Consider the following 18609-nt stretch of genomic DNA (forward strand, 5'->3'; position numbering starts at 1 on the left):
TAAAAGTTGAAAGTAGAAAGACGGTAGGGTGGGTATTCATGAAGGATAAGATCAAACGGGCCAAAGGGCCTGCTTTATCCAAACCAACCTTGTGATCCTGTGATTTGGGTGCCATCTATTTACATGTATATATTGTATCCACAACAATTACTGGCTATTAGCTACTAACTGTATAAGACTCTCGTTTCAGAAATGAAACAGAGTTGTTCTTGATTTTTTTAAAGTCATATTTGTAAGATGGAAAATAAACTGTTTTTTTTTAAAAAAGGTATACTATAATGTCATGATAAGCCTCTATAAAAGTTTGTATTTGTTTCCTTCTTTCCATAGCTTGGATTTTTGGTATTTCTAAGATTGTTCATCTTTCACAAGGTTGGACTCTTGGAAGATTTTAAGGATCATAAAGCTTATCTTTGTGTCTATTTAAAAGGTAGGACTATGATAAACCTAATGCATCTAAGCCTCGTGTGGATTGTAAAAACACTTCAGTGAAAACAAATTACAAGTTGAAAATACTCCCGATATGATTTTACAGATGCTTCAAACACAACTTGCCTAAATGTCCCAATAATTTTTATGATGTGTTGATGCAATGTTTTTTTTAAAACCAGCCTTGTTACATGCCCCATTTTGAAAGTTTCAGTTTAATGCATTGTTTCATTGAAAGGCTCACTTAAATTGAATGTGTGTGTGTTGCTCACTGTTTTGGATCATTGGAGTTGCACTATTAACTGTACTTGCATGAAACATATGAAAAGTCTAAGAGTCAAATTTGATATTTTTCTTTTTCAGATATTCAGTTGTTTGCCAATTAGATTATGTAATTCAGGGACCATTTATAATGCAAGCACAAAAACTTTTAGAGTTATTGGTAATAATGCATTCACTGTTTCTAGTATTTTTCAAGTAATCAATGCATGGTTGAAGTGCTGTCCCTACTGACAAAAGAACTCAGTTCTTCAAAAGATGGGAGTCTGGGACTATGTTGGCCTGGAATATTTTGAAAGCTAACCTTTTAAAATAAACGTTTTAATGCATTTTATATCTTTAAATACTGTTAAAAATAAATGTCAAAATCGCCAGGGGCCAAGGGTTGGCTGAGTAATTATGTTACTAGAATTTTGATTTATTGGCTAGTGGATCTGAGGTAGAACTCTGGTTATTACACTATGGCTTTCTCCCTGAATGTTCAAAGTCCTGTTTGTCTCAGCTAGTTCATTGATTGAGAAGAGAAAACTGTCTGGAAGAAGAACTGGGAATGGGGAAGGTTTTGTCCTGTTCTGCTCAAGCATGCTTTCTGGCAGATTATCTGAAGAGCATGATTCAGAGCATTTATGGGCACGTTCATGAACTGATCCAAAGAATATGGGTGTCAGATTTTCAGACTTTCTCTGATAAAATAAATGTTTTTGGAACATACACTGATCAAATTGACCATTGTTACATTGATGATCTGTTTTGTGTCTTAAAAATGGTTAATTTTGTAATTGTACTGATATTTGCAAATGGTTTGCTAGAAAGTTGTGTACCTCGCTGTCAACAAAATAATTAATTCTTGCTTTTCCTGCTTTGGGATAGCGCTTTCATATCAGGATGACATCTCAAAGCACTTCACTGGATTTTACTGTAAAGTGTAGTGACTGTATTTTGTAAGAAAACAAATTTGAAAGTCAACGGAATTTGGAGGAAAAATGTAAGATGTATTTTGCTAAAATATATACTAAGTGCCATAGTTTACTTTGGTGTAAAAGCCTAGAACGTTACCAGAAATGACACCAGGTCCAACCCCTTGGTTTCCATCTGCAATAGGTGGAGTGTCAGAATGCATGCTAATTTCTGTTCATTTTGCATCCATTTCCCTCAAAATCTAGTAACATATAGCTGGTAGGAACAGGTGTATTGTGCCCACATCTTCCTCTATGAGACCATGGTTACCTCGTCATCACTGAGGGAAGGAAGTATTTACTCAGTCAAACTGAACTTCCACTCCATCACCAGTCATCCTTCTGCTTCCTGTCTTTATCTCCCTGTAGTCAATGAGTCCATATAAAGATTCTTGAGGCAAGATCTTTATCCCTTCCTGGCCTGACTATTCCCCAACAAAAGGAATTTGTGCCATTTAAAAAGAAGCTAATTATTTCCTTCCAAGTCCCCCTCCTCACATTTTACCAATGTATCCCTCATCTATTTTATCAATGTGTCCTGATGTACCAAAAAGATGCATTTGAAACTTCCTCATCCAGAATAGGGAGAAGCTATTTTCACTAGCAGGGCGAAGCATTCTGAGATGCTTCCCCAAATGAAGGGTGCTATACAAATGCAAGTTGAAGCAGTGGAGTCAGTGACTAGGGGCTATAGTTATGACGATAATAATCCTTGCGTTTAATATAGAGCCTTGTCACATAGTTGAGACATCTCAAATAGCTTCACATGATTTACAGTAAAGGGTGTGACTGTGTGTATTTTGTAGGCAATAGTCCAAAAGATAGTCACAAGAAGAGCAAAAGTGAGCTTAGGCAAAATTGTTTTACACCAAAAGAGTTGTTGGATTTGTTGTGGAATGCCCTGCAAGTAAGGGAGCAGAGACAGAATCCATTGTAGGTTTCCAGAGGGAGTGGATGAGTATATGAAGGTAAGAGACTTGAAGGGGTATGGGGAAAGCAGGCCAGTGGGGTTGAATGAACATCTTGCTCTGCGAGCTTGTGCAGATTTGCTTGAATGGCTTTCTTCTGTGCTGTAAATTTCTTTCATTCTTTGTAATAAATGGCTCTTTCCTGTTACTGGCATCTTTTCTGCTAGTACTGCTGCATCCTTTCTCTTCATTGTAATTTTATGTTTGCATCACGTTTCTCCATTGCAAATTGGAGTTAATATACTCCAGACATTTTCCTGAGGCCAAAAATGACCTTGTTGTGGCCATTGAGGTCTGTTGTGGGAGGTTCTGGAGCTTAATTTGTTTGGCTGCTCTTTGATGTTCAATTATAACCGTTCTAGTGTCTATCATTCATATGCCAGAATTGATCAGATTCTAACTTCAAAACCCTTTAAGTTCTTTTCGGGCTAATTCACTGGAATTTTGACCCTATTTTGTTAACCCCCTGGGAACAATGTAATTCACTTTCCAAGCACCTTTGAATTCATGATTCTGCTAAATTTCCCCACTGTCTTTTAGGACTGGTATTTGGTGAAATATAAGGCTGTACCGTGGTTTGGGGCGGAGGGGGTCACATATCCCATTACTGATTTTGAACCCCCCCAAAATTGTAGAGCCCAGGCACCTCCCACTCTTCTCCATGACTCACTAGCAATCTCCTGCTCTGATTCGATTCTAGCTCCTGCTGCACTTTCCATTTATTCAATCAGTGGGAGAATGAACATAGTAAAAACCTGACCGAAGTGGAAAGAAGTTATTTTAAGATCATTTTCATATGTAATGAGAACTGACAGTTCAATCGGGGAGTACAGTCAGAGCTGATAGGGTGAGTCAGAGTAGCGATAGGTGAGTTGGTAGCATAACAAGAGCTGTCAGGTGTGTTGTGGACAAATGTTGAAGCTGAAAGGTGAGTCAGAGCACTCTAAATGAAGGAAGACTAAATTGTACACAATTTAAAAAGCCTTGGAATCATAATAAAACAACATGACCATGACACGTCATTTTCTTTATAAATCAGTGGCATAACAAGATTGCATCCATGGCGATATTGTGTCAGTATGAAATGTTATAACTCCAGTCCCTGCTGATCATAGCATTTAGACACAATGGGGACTCTTGAAATGATGTGCAGGAATCTGACCTGATGCCTGGAGTTAACAGATATATTGGTTCTTCATGAAGAATTGTTTTGTTTTATTTAAATGTTAAAAAAACATATTTGGGAAGTAATTGCTCTGTAGAGAGATATTTGACATTTGACACTTGACATTTCCGACCTCAGCACAGTGGACAAGGCCATTTCGGACCACTTCCTCATCTCCTTCTCTCACATCTCTCTCCTCCACCAAGCCCTCAACCATTCTCTATCGCCCTTGGAAAAGGCTACCCCCTGAGACCCTCACAAAGGCCCTCGCATCATCAAACATCCTATCCCTCTGGCCTTCCACCCACAGAGATCCTGAAGCAGCCGTCCAGCTGCTCCATGATCGCCTCTCCTCCACTTCAACTCCCTCGTCCTCCTGAAATCCAGGACCATCTCCAAACCCACCCGATCCCCCGGTACAACAACCATCTCCGCTGCCTAAAAACCCAAATCTGACTGCTCGAGTGCAGATGGCGGAAAACTGGCCTGACAGTTCACCGCCAACTGTCGCTCGAGCATCTCCACAGCTACCGCCATTCCTTGATATGCGCAAAAACGGTCTTCAACTCCAACATCATCTTGGAGGCCAAAAACAATCCCAAAATCCTTTTTTCCACCACCCACTACCTCCTCCGTGCCCCCCCTCAGGCCTCCTCAATCTTCACATCCAATGCCAAGTGTGAGGATGGACTTCTTTTCATCTAAAATACACAACATCCGCCAGGCAACATCATCCACCTGCCTCTTGTCACCCACACCACAACCTTTCTGTCCCCTTCACCCTCCCCATCACCTGCTCCTACCACGACCCCCATTCTACATCCTTCCTCCCCATCTCTCCCTCCTCTCGCTCACCCACCATCACCTCCAAGAAACCCTGGTTCGAGTCCTACCTCACAAACATCTGCACAAACGGCTTCTCCTCCCGCTCTCACCTGGTTACCTGTGGGGTACTCCAAGGATCCATCCTTGGCCCTCTCCTCTTTCTGATCTACATGATTCCGCTTGGGGATGTCATCCGCAGACATGGGGTACACTTCCACACGTATGCGGACGACACCCAACTCTATTTTTTCACCTCTCTTTGCGACCCCCAGTCCTCTGATGTTCTGTCAGCCTGCCTGTCAGACCTCAGGAGCTGGATGAGCGCAAATTTCCTTCAGCTGAACGTTGACAAGACGGAAGCCATACTCTTTGGCTCTCGTCAACGTCTAAAATCTCACAGTTCTCACCTCCTCCACCTACCCGACCTCCCCCTAAGACTCTCCGAGGCATCAGGTTCGACCCCCAATTATCCTTCCTCCCCCACATGCAGTCCCTCACCAGCACCACTTTCTTCCACCTCCGACGTATCGCCTGTCTCCGCCAATACCTCTCTCCGAAAGCCGCTGAAACCCTGGTCCATGCCTTTGTCACCTCTCAGCTGGACTATTCAAATGCCCTCCTTGCCGGCCTCCCCTCCACTACCAACCATAAAATCCAGATTATTCAAAACTCTGCCGCCCGCATTCTCACCCGCACCAAACTCCGCTCCCCGATCACCCCAGTCCTTACTAGACTGCACTGGCTGCCTGTCCCAGAGTGGATTGACTTCAAGATCCTCACCCTTGTCTTCAAATCCCTCCACTCCTCTGCACCCCCCTACCTCTCTGACCTCTTCTCTCCACAAAACAGTGCCCGTTGCCTTCGTTCCTCCGGGTCTGGCCTCCTCCTTGTCCCCTGAGTCCTCCGCTCCACCCTCAGCGGCCATGCCTTCAGCCACTATGCCCCGAGGCTCTGGAACTCCCTTCCTCACTCCCTTCGCCTCGCCCCCTCTCTTCCTATTTTTAGGTCTCTGCTGAAGAACTTTCTTTTCGACCGCGCCTTTGGTCACATTGCTCCCCTCCCCCTGGCTCAGTCCCGGGATCCGTTACTGTGAAGCACTCTGAGACGCTGTCCAGCGTGGAGGGCGCTATATAAATCCAAGATGTTGTTGTTGATCGACCAACTTTTGTACGACCTCGATAACACTTTAAATGAACATGTTCATGATTGCGTCGTCAAGTTGTTTTGTTATTGTCAATTAATTCCTTCTCTTTAAAATTTGGTGTGACAAAAAGCATGGTGCTGCCTTGATGCTGCAGTTGTAGTCTTGATTAGCAGGGAGGGAGTGGAAATATATTCTTACTTATCTTGCAATTGATATTTTATAATAATAATAATAATAATAATCCTTGCATTTGACATAGCGCTTTTCACGTCAGGAGGACGTCCCAAAGCGCTTCACAGAACACACTGTAAAGTGAATTGACTGTATATTTGTGGGCGAACGCGGCAGCTAATTGCGCACAGCAATGTCCCACAAACAGTCATGGATTGAAAATGACCAATTTTATTATTGTTTTTGGTTTTGGAGGGATTATTATTAGGCTCTGTGTGGAGTAAGGAAACTTGCCCAAGGTTTCGCCCTCTGCCTGGAATTGAACTCAGGTCTCTAGCTTGCAAAGCGAGTGCTCAACCACTGAGCTACAGGACTCCACTTTTAAAAACAGTTAATTGTCTTTGTTATCACTCAATACCTTACAGCACCTTAAGAAAGAACAAATAGGAAATTGAGATTTTTAGACTTAAAATTTTAACAAAATCTGTGTAACCTTCCATATTTTAGATTTAAAATGCTCCAAATGTCAACAAATTTGTATTTCTATGTCACTGATGTTTTTGGTAAAAATCTGCTATAACAGTAATCTTTTTAGTTTTCGATCAGTAGAATTTCTAGTACAGTAATTTTGAGTGCCCTCCAGAAAGCTATCTTAAGATCAATCTCCTGATAGACCCAATCAAGGTGACACCAACTCAGCATCATTACATTTGAAGTAACCTTTGTCAGTGACAGGTTCTCTCAGAGCTTACATTATCAAGATTGTATAATAGGTCAAGCTGGTATAATGTGCAATGCTTTATACACTTAAAAATCCATTGCTGATTATACAAATCTCCTTACTATTCTCCTGGTGGTGGGGGGGTGCAGGTAAGTGGGGTCTGTTTGGGGCTGAGCTGGCTCCAAAGTGATGTTCTTCGCAACAGAATGTCAGAATCTAGTTGACTCTCTTTGGCAGTCTCGGCAGTCTGGTTTCTGATGCAGTATTCCAAAGTATTGCTGATGGCAGACTAGCTAGCCTGCCTCACTGGCAGGACCTGGTGGGGCAGACCTGGAGGGGGGATTCTTCCCATTCGGTTAAGTTTTAACTTCATGGTAAAACCCTGACAGATAGGGTGATCCAAGCTGGACAAGCAGCAGGAAACTTGTCAGACAGCGCTCTCAATCACAGCTATGTGGTTTTAGCTGACTGGCCTCCATTAGTATCCCTAAGGCTTAGCTTTCACCAACTTAAGCCAAATACTCATTGGGATTAAATAATCAGGGTTCGTCACTCCACTAAGATGGTGCCCATTCCATTTTGGATAAAGGGAACATTTTATGTGTCGATGACATATATATGTGGAACTCTGTCTGGTTTGGATACTCTTAAGCTTGCTGATGGTTTTTTGCATGTGTCGAATGACTCCTGACTGACCAAAAAAAATTTCACTGGAACTATCTTAATTTTTGGTTTCTTGTTAATAAAATGCACAACTTCTAATATGACTGTTATATTTTTAGATCTGCCAGAATGTGAAACCTCCTACCAGCCTTATCCAAATGTTCTGCTCACTGTTCAGTTCATCATTAGAATAGGGGAAGTAATCTGCAGCTTTTCAAAACCAACTGAATCAGAGTCATCTGATGACAGTGATGAAGAATTGGATAGAAAGCTACATGGAATGGTAGGGATTCGGAATTTTAAGACCATGATTACTTTTCAACTGCTGTAATCCCAAGACTCAGAAATGTTAAAACGAAAGCAAGGTTTGAAAAAAGTTGTCTGATAAAATCTGTAAACAGACCTATAAAAGCAAAGTCCCATGACGCCGACTAGTTGGAATAACCTGTCCAAACCAATCTATTTTTGGAGTGTGGGTCTCCTGCGATAGTGCCACAGATATCCAGCTTCCTTAATTAAGCAATGCGAGTAGAAATCTTCCGAAATTCAACTCAACAGTATACCTACCCACCCACTGCCAGTTACATTATGTTATTCTAACACTTATCTCAGGGTCAGACTCCACAACAACAAAAACAAAATTACATTTGTGTAGCGCCTTTCACGTTGGGAGGAGTCCCAAGGGGTTGGACAGACAATGATTACTTTTCGGAACCGAGCTAGGGGTCGGGATTGGGGATTGGGGAGGGCAGAGGGAGAAGCAGGGAGATTGAAAGCACGGTCAAAGAGAAGGGTCTTGAGATGGGTCTTGAAGGAAGCAAGGGATGGGGGGGCGAGGCAGAGGGACTGTGGATTGGAGTTCCAGAGGGTGGGGGCAGAGTGGTAGAAGGTCCGCCCGCCAATAGTGGGGCGAGCGAGACGGGACGTAAAGCAGGCCAGGGCCCGCTGAGCGGAGGGAGTGAGCAGGATGGTAGGGGGTTTAGGAGGTCACAGAGGTAGGGGGTAGCAAGACCTTGGAGGGATTTGAAGATGAGGACTAGGATCTTGAATTGTATCCTCTGTGTGATGGGAAGCCAGTGGAGTCGGGCGAAGATCGAGGTGATAGGGTCACGGAGCCTGGTGCGGGAGAGGACATGGGCTGCGGAGTTCTGGATGAGCTGTAGCCTATGGAGGGAGGAGTTGGGGAGACCAACAAGCAAGGAGTTTGCATAGTCAAGCCTGGATGTAATGAAAGTGTGCGTGTATGAGGGTTTTGGCGGCCTGCGCTGCGCTGTGAGACAATGACGGAGCCGGGCAATGTTGTGGAGATGGGGGAAGGCAGAGCGGGTCATAATAATAATCCTTGCATTTGATATTGGGCTTTTCACGTCTTCTAGATGTCTCAAAGAATATGCTGTGAAGTGAATCGACTGTATATTTGTGGGCGAAACGTGGCAGCCAATTGCGCACAGCAGTGTCCCACAAACAGTAATGGACTGAAAATGACCAATTTATTGTTGTTTTGTTTTGGAGAGATTATTACTATTATTAGGCACGTTGGAGTAAGGAAACTTGCCCAAGGTTTCGACCTGCCGGAATTGAACCCAGGTGACTCGCTTGCAAGGCGAGTGCTCTAACCACTGAGCTACAGGACTCCAAAATACTTAGTTGTTCCTCATTAACTGGTGGGGTTCAGAGCTATGTTATTTTTCTATTTCCATCTTTTATGAGGCTTTTAACTGTCAGCGCCTGAGTTGTGGAGGCGCTGATGGAAGCCAGTCAGGGGAGCCTCGGTCTTGTTGACATTCAACTGAAGAAAATTAGTTCTAATCCAGGACTTGATGTCTGACAGACATTCTGTCAGGACTGCAGTGGTCCTGGAGTCAAGGGTGGAGGCAGAGAGACAGAGTTGGCTGTCATCCGCATACATGTGGAAGTTGATCCCATGTCTGCGGATGATGTCACCAAGAGGGAGCATATAGATATTGAAGAGGAGGGGACCAAGGACAGAGCTCAGAGGAACGCTGCACAAGACGAGCTAGAGGAGAAACCTTTTGATGGATGTTGTGGACATCCACCTCTGTCAAGCACTCCAGGATGCAATCTCATGTAAAGGGCGCTATATAAATGCAAGTTGTTGTTGTCAACCTGGTGCAAACCAAATTATGCACGGTTAGCACAACCTACAAATGAGATAATAATAATAATAATCCTTGAATTTGATATAGCCCCTTATTACGTCTTTGAGACGTCTCAAAACGCTTCACAGAATATACTGTGAAGTGAATTGACTGTGTATTTTGTGGGCGAAATGTGGCAGCCAATTGCGCAGAGTGTCCCACAAACAGTCTTCCATTGAGTGATCAAATTATTATTATAATTTGTTAAATTTTGAATGGATTATTAACCCCGGAAAAGTGATCCACCAATTGACTAACAACCGGGATCTTATTTACTTATAGGTAAACAGAGGTGTGTGGAGTAAGATATCTATTTGCATTTCTTATCTATTTGCATTTCTATTGGCAGATATCTATTGGCAGTTGACTTTATTTTGTTGCCCTAAGAATTCCTGCAACAAAATGTACTACTTTTTCTTTTACATAGATTTTAAAAAAAGCTTATAACAAAAATCACCAACAAGTCCATCTTTTCCACTAGCTATTCAACTCCAACCCCAAACTGATCTACTGGAAAGCTTCTTATACTCAGTAATTTGTGTTAACTATGGTAATAATCAGGGATACAATACCTGAGAGAAACATCAGCAAATGTACAGGTACAACATATTGTGCCATTTGGGACTCATTCACATCAAGGGGATGTCCCAAGGCACTGAACAGTAGAGTGTTTGCACCTGAGTTGGGGGATGGATTTTGAAAGGGTGGGAGAAAGATGACAGAAGGCGTGGTGAAAGAGGAAGATCTGGGATGGGGTTCCAGAGATTGGGAGTGGCTACTGGGGAGAGCATTTAAAAGTGAGGATGAGGCTCTTATACTCAGTCCTCTGGGGGATGGGGAGCCAGACAAAGATGGGGGGTAATTGGCTCACGGAGCTTAGTCTGAGAGAGGTCATGAGCAACAGATTTCTGGATGTTCTGGACTTGTGGAGGGAAGAGTTGGGAAGTTTGGCGAGCAGAGAGTTGGCATAGTAGTCTAGGCCTAGCAGAGTAAAAATACATATTTTTTTAAAAAAAGGTTACATTTGCTATTCCAATTACACGAGATCACAAGAAAGGTTTGGATGGACCATTTTATCTCTGAATTGCCTTTTCTTGAATTCGATGTATTTTATGTTCATTTATAAGTTGGATTTCGGAGATCCGGAAATAATTTGTAAACATGATACAGATTGGGCTTTCCAGAAGCACAGAGTAGCAGGCAGGGCAGCATAGGCTAGAAAGGCTTGTCCTCTTAAGCCTCCTTTATTTTACAAATTGTGGGGGAAATTTGGAGTAGTTGAAAATCTTACAACTCAAGCAAAACATCAAGTTTGAAAAGATGATCACTCTTGTTGGACTTAAAGGCTTATTTCTTTTGGTGGCTGTGAAGGAAAGAGAGAGAGGACAGTAAAGATGTGGAGAAAGATCCAATGTTCTGGAATGGGAATTGTTGCAGGAATATTCATCGAACACTTACCATTAATGGCCTTCAAAATGTCCTGTTAGAGATAGCATCAGTGTAGTTGTGGACCAAGGCCACAATGCAATCTCTTCATCATCAGAAAGCAATTTAACAATTTGCTTGTCCTGCTTCTGTCTGTCAAACAGTAAGATTGCTCTTCTGTGACAGCCACACTCCTTATTACTTTGACTTTTGCGAACAGATCAGTGTCATATTTTGCTAGCTGCAGCACATTTTGCTGAATGAAACATTAATCACCAGCAAAAATATAATCCTCTGGAGTATCCATGCTGAATGCTATCACTGCACCAATCTTCCCTGGTAATACTTTTCCGTTGTATAAAAAACATTTAAGGCATGTGAAGCAGAACCTAAAGAACATTTTGGAAAAGTCTGCAATCTTAACCAGCAGGATCAATTTGTTAGTGCTTGTTAAAATTATTCGGACAGTTGCTGAGTAATTACACTGCTTTTGCCCAACCAATGAGTCTGATTTTCTGCCTTTACAATTATTAATTTACTACTAACGATAAGTAATGGAACATAAAATATAATAACGTAAATTATGCCATATTTAAATGTGCTATTTAAATGACACTGGAATCAGAATTTCTCAGAATCTGCATCAGTGTGTCCACATTGTCATTTCAAAATCATGTTTGCAACTTTTGTTTTCTGACCAGTCATTTTCCGATTTATGTGGGATGTCTGTACCTTTAATTTGCTTTCTTTGGCAATAATCCCCTTCCTAGATTTGGAGACAAATCACCTTGAGAAAGTAAACCCAGAACAATTCTTTCAGATGCACTGAGACTACAGAATAAAAGGACAACAGGTTTAGGAGTGCAAAGTGAAATTTCAGGATCAACACGAAAAGTATTTCTTTAATAATAATCCTTGTATTTGATGAGGTGCTTTTCACGTCTTCTAGACGTCTCAAAGCGCTTCACAGAATATACTGTAAAGTGAATTGACTGTGTATTTGTGGGAAAAACTAGATGATATTTAACAACTGGAACAGGTTATCAGAACTTGTGGTTAAGTCCAGGACATTGGACTCATTTGAAAAACAGATTTGGGATATTATCCCGACAAGAAAAGCACTTTATAAATGTAATTTCTTGTTGTTGTGGTTGATGGGAGACAATAGAGTAGGTATTCTGGAAGGATGAGGTGAAATGGGCTACAGGGTCTTCACCCGAATCTCACTTACAATCTTGTGTGATTAAGCAGGATTCTTCCACAGGGTCACCACACCAACATTTCAGATCATTTGCCATTGGAATTTCAACTGCATCAATAATCACAGAAGCCACAAGATGCCCACTACACTTTTGAAATGGCAGGACACTGGAAATTTGCCAAAATCTCAGAGCATCAAAATATTTTGATGAAATGTGCAGAATGTTATCACATCTAACAGTGAAAGCAAGTTAGCTGGGTGGAGTTAGTCAAATGTGATACTTTGTGATCAATCCGTAACTAAAGTGGTCCATCCCCTGCTGCCCTCATTAACCTACTGGTCAAACCTGCTTGTAAATAGTCAACTCAGAGGGAGTCACTCCTCCCAGATCTTACGAAAGATTTTTGTAGTGAGACCTCCTTTCAAGTGATGGTTGGTATTTTCTCCAAAGCTATTTAGAAGTCCAATTAACCATTAACTGTTTATTTTTGCTTTGTAAAAATACAATTTCTTTACCTTTTTCTATTATCAAAGACTTGTTAAATTAAAACGTTGTCGTTTATCACTCGTTGATCCTAAATTGCTTAAAGTACATAAAGAGCAAACATCAGTGTTTAATATTGAATATTTTACCATAAGGACAGTATTTATTTTTCTGATTTGTTTGGTAACTCAGCAATGATATAGGTTTTCAGACTTTAATTTCTTGTCCTATATGCAGTTCAACACAGATCGAGTCAACGAGTTTCAGCAGAAAGAGTCTGGGATTAATCCGGTCCTTTGTGATTGCCTTCTGATTTGGTTTTGTGTGCAGCATAACATCCGGCAGTTGGATAATGTTCTACAACATCTCCTCCTCCTCAGGGACCAACTGTGTGAGGCAAATTGGTACGATTCATCTCTAATTTTATTCAATGCTGAGCTAGCTTTGAAGCTTTGCTTTTGCTTCCAAGTTATAACAATAAAAATAAACCAATTTGGTATGATGCATTGAGAAAGAAAAGTGAATCTGCTGGTGGACATTGTTTTAATTATTCTATCTCTATTTGGCAAACAAGAAAGAATCTGCATTTTAAAGAAAAACCATGTTTGCATAACATTTTGTGATGCACATCTGATGGGACTTGTATATTTATTAATTATTGTCTGTCCTATATTTGCTTCCATGTATTCCATTTTTGGCTTGCCAGAAAAGAGGCAGCTGTGACTTAACTGCTGTGTGGATTATTGGCAGCGCATTAAAATATTTTAGATTAAAGGGACTGTTATCTAGAATCTCCGTTATCCACCTAAGTGTATATATTTTTTAAAAAATCAATATTAATTATGTTTTAAATTTTGATCATTACAGGAAATGGTTGCAGAATCCTTGCTGAAAAACTGTGATCCCAACGCATTTATCTGTGTACAAAAATGTATTAATGCATAGATGCTAAATATTTTTCAGTGATACCAAGAACTGAACTTTACTGTTGAATTGGATCAGTTTTAAGCACAGGTGCTATAATGATAGAAATTATTCCAAAGATAGCACCACCTTAAGTGAATAAAAAGAAAATGCCAGTTGAGCTGTGATACACAGACAGAACATGCAATGACTACTGCAGACAACTTCAGGCTCAAATGTGGCTCAACTTCAAGACCAACCAGTTGAGCCACATTTGAGATCTGAGATGCCACCTGCATGAAGGGCACTATATAAATGCAAATTGTTTGTGTTGTGACCATATTGGGGAAAGGGGAACAACCATTAGCAGTCTTTAATATCTATGGCTCGACTTCATATAGCATTGAGATGATAATTATCACTTCATAATTTTAACTCATATTACAAAAATTTAGTTGAGCCACTGTTCTTACGCTTTCAAATCAAAAGGATGACAAAGTGAACTTGTGTTAAAGTGTAGTGTGGTTTGTTGCTATCCTAACAATGCAGTCATACATCATTAAACTAGTGTTGTTATTAAGATTGAATTTGTATTTATTGTGGCTGCAGTGAATTAATGGAGCACCATGTAATTCAACAATATTAATTCTCTTCTAGGAATATTAATTCTGTTCTAGGAAATCTGTGAACTCTCTGATGATTTTCTTTGGGTTTTGTTTATATTCATAAATTCATCAAAAACCATTACTTGAAGATTATGCATCTTGGTCAGCAATTCAGCCTAATTATTCAAATATTGCTAATATACCAAGATTGGTTAAAATTAAGTATCCTTAAAGAAACTGTTAATTATCCAAAGTCAGTGTGTGCAGGAAAGTAAATGATTGCTGACTTTTTTTTACTTTGAGGTGGAAATTGAATGTGTCATTCATTTAGAAATGCAATCACAGCAGCAATCATATTAAACAGCTACAATATCAAGCACATTAAATGTTTCATTAACGCACAAAATGGTCTTTGCATAAAAACAGTTTGATAAAAGTGGTTGTGTATGTATTTAAATGATGGATCACATATAAAATAATAATCTGGGAGACAGGCAACCTGTATGAATATTGATTGTTACCCCATAAAAAGAACAGCCGCATAAAACGTTAGTGTTTCGTAGAATAGAAATGCATTCTATTTTATAGCTTCTAATTGTATCAAAACATCTCCAATTGTTACAAAGATATTGATTGACAAGTGTAGTGACTGCTTTTGTATCCAAACAGTAATCATCGAGCACTCTGAGGCACTACCCCACTTGAAGGATGCTATGTAAATGCAACTTGTTGTTATCATTTAACAATATCTCACAAACAGGCAAATGACTAATTAATCTGGAGGATTACGACACTCTTTTTCAAACAGTGTCATGAAATTTTTGAAATCCACCTGAGCAGGCAATTAGAATTTCACTTTAACATCTCTTCTGTAAAATACAAAAGAAATTGACATTTCTATAGTGCCTTTCACTTTGAGAGAATGTCCCAAGGCACTTAACAGTCCTGGCTTGGCACTTGAGTTTGGGGTGGGAGCCAAGAGGTGTGGGAGGGGAAAGATGACCAAAATAATGGTCAAAGAGGTAGGTTTTGAGACGGAGCTTGCATGAGGTGAGGGAGGGAGGGAGTTGGAGGGACTCTGGGATGGAGTTCCGGAGAGTGGGGCAGATAGGCTGAAAGCCTGAACACGATGGTAGTGCAGGGACTTGAATCAAACTAGTGCCCATTGAGTGAAGCAAGCAGCTAAATCGGTACAGTTTGAGGAGGTTACTGAGGTAGGGTGAGGCGAAAGCTTTGCGCATGGACAGGAAACAGGAAGTCATGTTAGGGATGACCCAATGATCTGAAAGTATTTAAGATCCCTTAAATGTTATCGTGAGGTGTGATAGCAGGTTTGACCGCTCATGTGAGCAGCTGGCTGAATTGATCATTCTGTGCCAGCCTGTTCTGTGTTAAAAAAAATAATCCTTGTATTTGATATAGCGCCTTACCACGTCTCCGAAACATCTCAAAGCGCTTCACAGAATATACTGTAAAGTTAATTAACTGTATATTTTGTGGGCGAAACGCGGCAGCCAATTGCGCACAGCAGTGTCCCACAAACAGTCGTGGATTGAGTGACACATTTTTTTTGAAGGGATTATTATCCCGTAAAAACAACACCAATCAACTAACAACCAGATTCTACTTGCTGCTGGGTAAACAGAGGTGTGTGGAGTAAGGAAATTTGCCTAAAGGTTCACCTCACCCGGGATTCGAACCTCGGTCTCCCTTGCGAGGAGAGTGCTCTAACCAGTGAGCTACAGGATTCCACAATAGAGAGAGAAAGAAAGAAATAGAGAAAGTGGCAGAGAGAGGGAAACTTTGGCATGGTGTAGCACCACAGTGACAGCATAATTCTTAATGGATTTTGTTTTTAGCTGTTTGGGTGTTGTAGTTTGAGTTTTGACCCATTATTTGCACTGTTTGCTTAACTGCAATAGGTGCTGATAATCGTCTCTCTTTTGAACAGTGACTCAGTATTTGGAAAGAGATAAGTAGTTAGCCGGAAAAATTCCAACTTTTCCTCTTAATTTTCCTTCCCACCAGGCAAACTGCGAGTCAGTCTGAGATGTCACAGTGATTCTATTATATTATTAAAAGAATAAAAGTCAACTGAGTTTGGATACAAAAGTAGTCACTATACTTGTCAACAATTATCTTTGACTTATTGTTATAATGGGACTCCACTGTATTGATAATTGAGCATCTGTCCAAATTTAACAAATATTGTCAGCCTACAATTAGGCTCAGTTTCAGATGCACAGATGGACATTATAATAATAAGTGAGACCTGATTGTTAAAACCACGTCTTATTAAAAGGGTGCATTGAGCAGAATACTCAAAATAATATGCAGGATAAAAAAAAACAGAAGATAAACTGTTATCCCATTTCCAATAATGTATCTTAAAAGGTTAAAAAAAGAAGCAACTGAGAATTTGTCCTATTGTCCTGGCTGATGATCCCGCAATAAAATTGGTCACTCATTTCATGGCTGTTTGTAAGACATTGCTGTGTGCAAATTGACTGATGTATTCGCCTACAATATCATTTATTTGCAATAAAACTTGTGAAGCATCTTAAAACTTCAATTCTGGTATGTGTTGGAAATATCTGTGGGTATACAAAGTATGAAATAAATTTCTGGGATTTCCACACTCCTTCATTTTCAGAATTTATTCTGAAGGTATTGGGAGTAATTTCCCATTTGTTTTTTCAGTGACTTAAAGCTTACACAAATATATTGTTGTAGTGATTTGCTGCCAAATTTCTTTTCATTTCTAACTGATTTATTTTGGTGAAAGACATTAAAAACATTACCAAAGGCTTACTCAAAAGTGACAACTGGAATCATTAAACCTGTAGAAATAAAACTCATGCCTTTCTGTTCCTGGTGCCTACAATTAAAATAAGACTATAATAATAAATGTGTTTTTATTAATACTTTGACATCCAAATGATCGAAGAGCTGGTAATGTAAGTGAGCTCTGTTTCCAGGAAGCCAGTGCAACCCGGTGAGGATTGAGGTGATCCTGTGCCTGGTTCAGGAAAGCATGTGGGCTGCGGAGTTCTGGAATAATTCATTTACAGTCAATGTTCTGAAGCACTTTGGGAGCTCCTCCCGAGGTGTATCAGATGAACTAGGAAATCTGGCAATAGGGCATTGGAGAACAACAACAAATTTACATTTATAGAGCGCCTTTCGGGTCGGGAGGGCGTCCCAAAGCGCTGAACAGTCAGATGTCAGGGCCCGAGCATGGGGGAGGGGTGGTGTAGGGGTGAGGGAAGGCAGAGAGGTGGGAGGGAGACCAAAGACACGGTCGAAGAGAAGGGTCTGGAGACCGGCCTCGAAGGATGTGAGGGAGGAAGCGAGGCGAAGGGACCGTGGGATGCAGTTTCAGAGTGTGGGGGCAGAGATCAAGTCTGGAGGTGACAAAGGGGAGTCGACGAGCATTTAGGCTGTGTTGGGGCATAGAAAAAAAGTTAGCAATGTTGGAAAGATGGAAGAGAAGCCGTTAGAATAGACAAAATTAAGATGTTAGAATAGGTAAGAGCAGAATAGGGAAAGTGAAAGGGAAATTTGAAATGGTTTCAAATCTGTTCTGTGTACCATGAAACCTGCAATGAGGGGAAATCTCATGCTGTACCTGTAGTTGCTGAAAATACAAACCAAATGCTTTTCAATGATTCGATTACCTTGAAGCTCATTTTTTTTAACTTGAGTTATAATAATCCTTGCATTGCTACCATGTCAAAATAACTCAAAGCCCTTTGCAGAGTTTTAGAACTAAGTGGAGTGTAGAACTGTTTGGAGGTGAATGCGACAGCAAATTTGTACAAGATAGTGTTGATAGTAAATGACTGATTTTATCTGCTGGATTGTTGACTAGGAACACCAAGAAAAACTCCCTTCTCACCTGAACATCTTAACAGAATCCTAGTGTCTTGTAGCTCAGTGGTTAGAGCACTCACCTCGCAACTGAGAGACCTGGGTTTGATTCCCAGCAGGGCGAAACCTTGGGCAAGTTTCCTTACTCCACACGACTGATAATAATCCCTCAAGAAAAAAAACTAATAAAAATTGGTCATTTCAATCCACAACTGTTTGTGGGACACTGCTGTGCACAATTGGCTGCCAAGTTTCACCCACAAATATAGTCAATTCACTTTACACTATATTATGTGAAGCGCTTTGAGAGACGTCTAGAAGACGTGAAAAGTGCTATATCAAATGCAAGGATTATTATTATCCCATACTTTAAAAATATTCTGTTCACAGATTTTAATTTATCAAATGAAGTCCATGTTTGACAGCTGGGGGGTCATATCCGTTTCATAACCCTCAGAGTTTGATTGATGTTTTCCTCAGAGTTTGATTGATGTTTCTTTTATAGCTGGATTTTTTTTGCATTATTACCTTAATTCCTAAAATTGACTGGTTTGATGCTATATGTCTCGGCTACTCAGAAGATGGTATTTAATGCTTCATCCATACATCACTTTTATCTCCATGATGTTCCCATAATGTCA

At 40.6% G+C, this 18609-nt stretch overlaps 1 protein-coding gene across 1 annotated transcript in view; it reads left to right on the forward strand.

Moving 5' to 3' along the window:
• tmem232 (transmembrane protein 232) overlaps positions 1 to 18609 on the forward strand; it is a 65044-nt gene that overhangs the window by 16006 nt on the left and 30429 nt on the right. The window contains exons 6-8 of the mRNA XM_042333954.1: positions 331 to 430; positions 7441 to 7604; positions 12828 to 12994. Coding sequence (XP_042189888.1) covers positions 331 to 430; positions 7441 to 7604; positions 12828 to 12994 — 431 coding nt within the window. The remainder of the gene's footprint in view (positions 1 to 330; positions 431 to 7440; positions 7605 to 12827; positions 12995 to 18609) is intronic.

Source organism: Callorhinchus milii, unplaced genomic scaffold (genome assembly GCF_018977255.1).
Source record: "Callorhinchus milii isolate IMCB2004 unplaced genomic scaffold, IMCB_Cmil_1.0 Scaffold1, whole genome shotgun sequence".
In the NCBI taxonomy this organism is placed as follows: Eukaryota; Metazoa; Chordata; class Chondrichthyes; order Chimaeriformes; family Callorhinchidae; genus Callorhinchus; species Callorhinchus milii.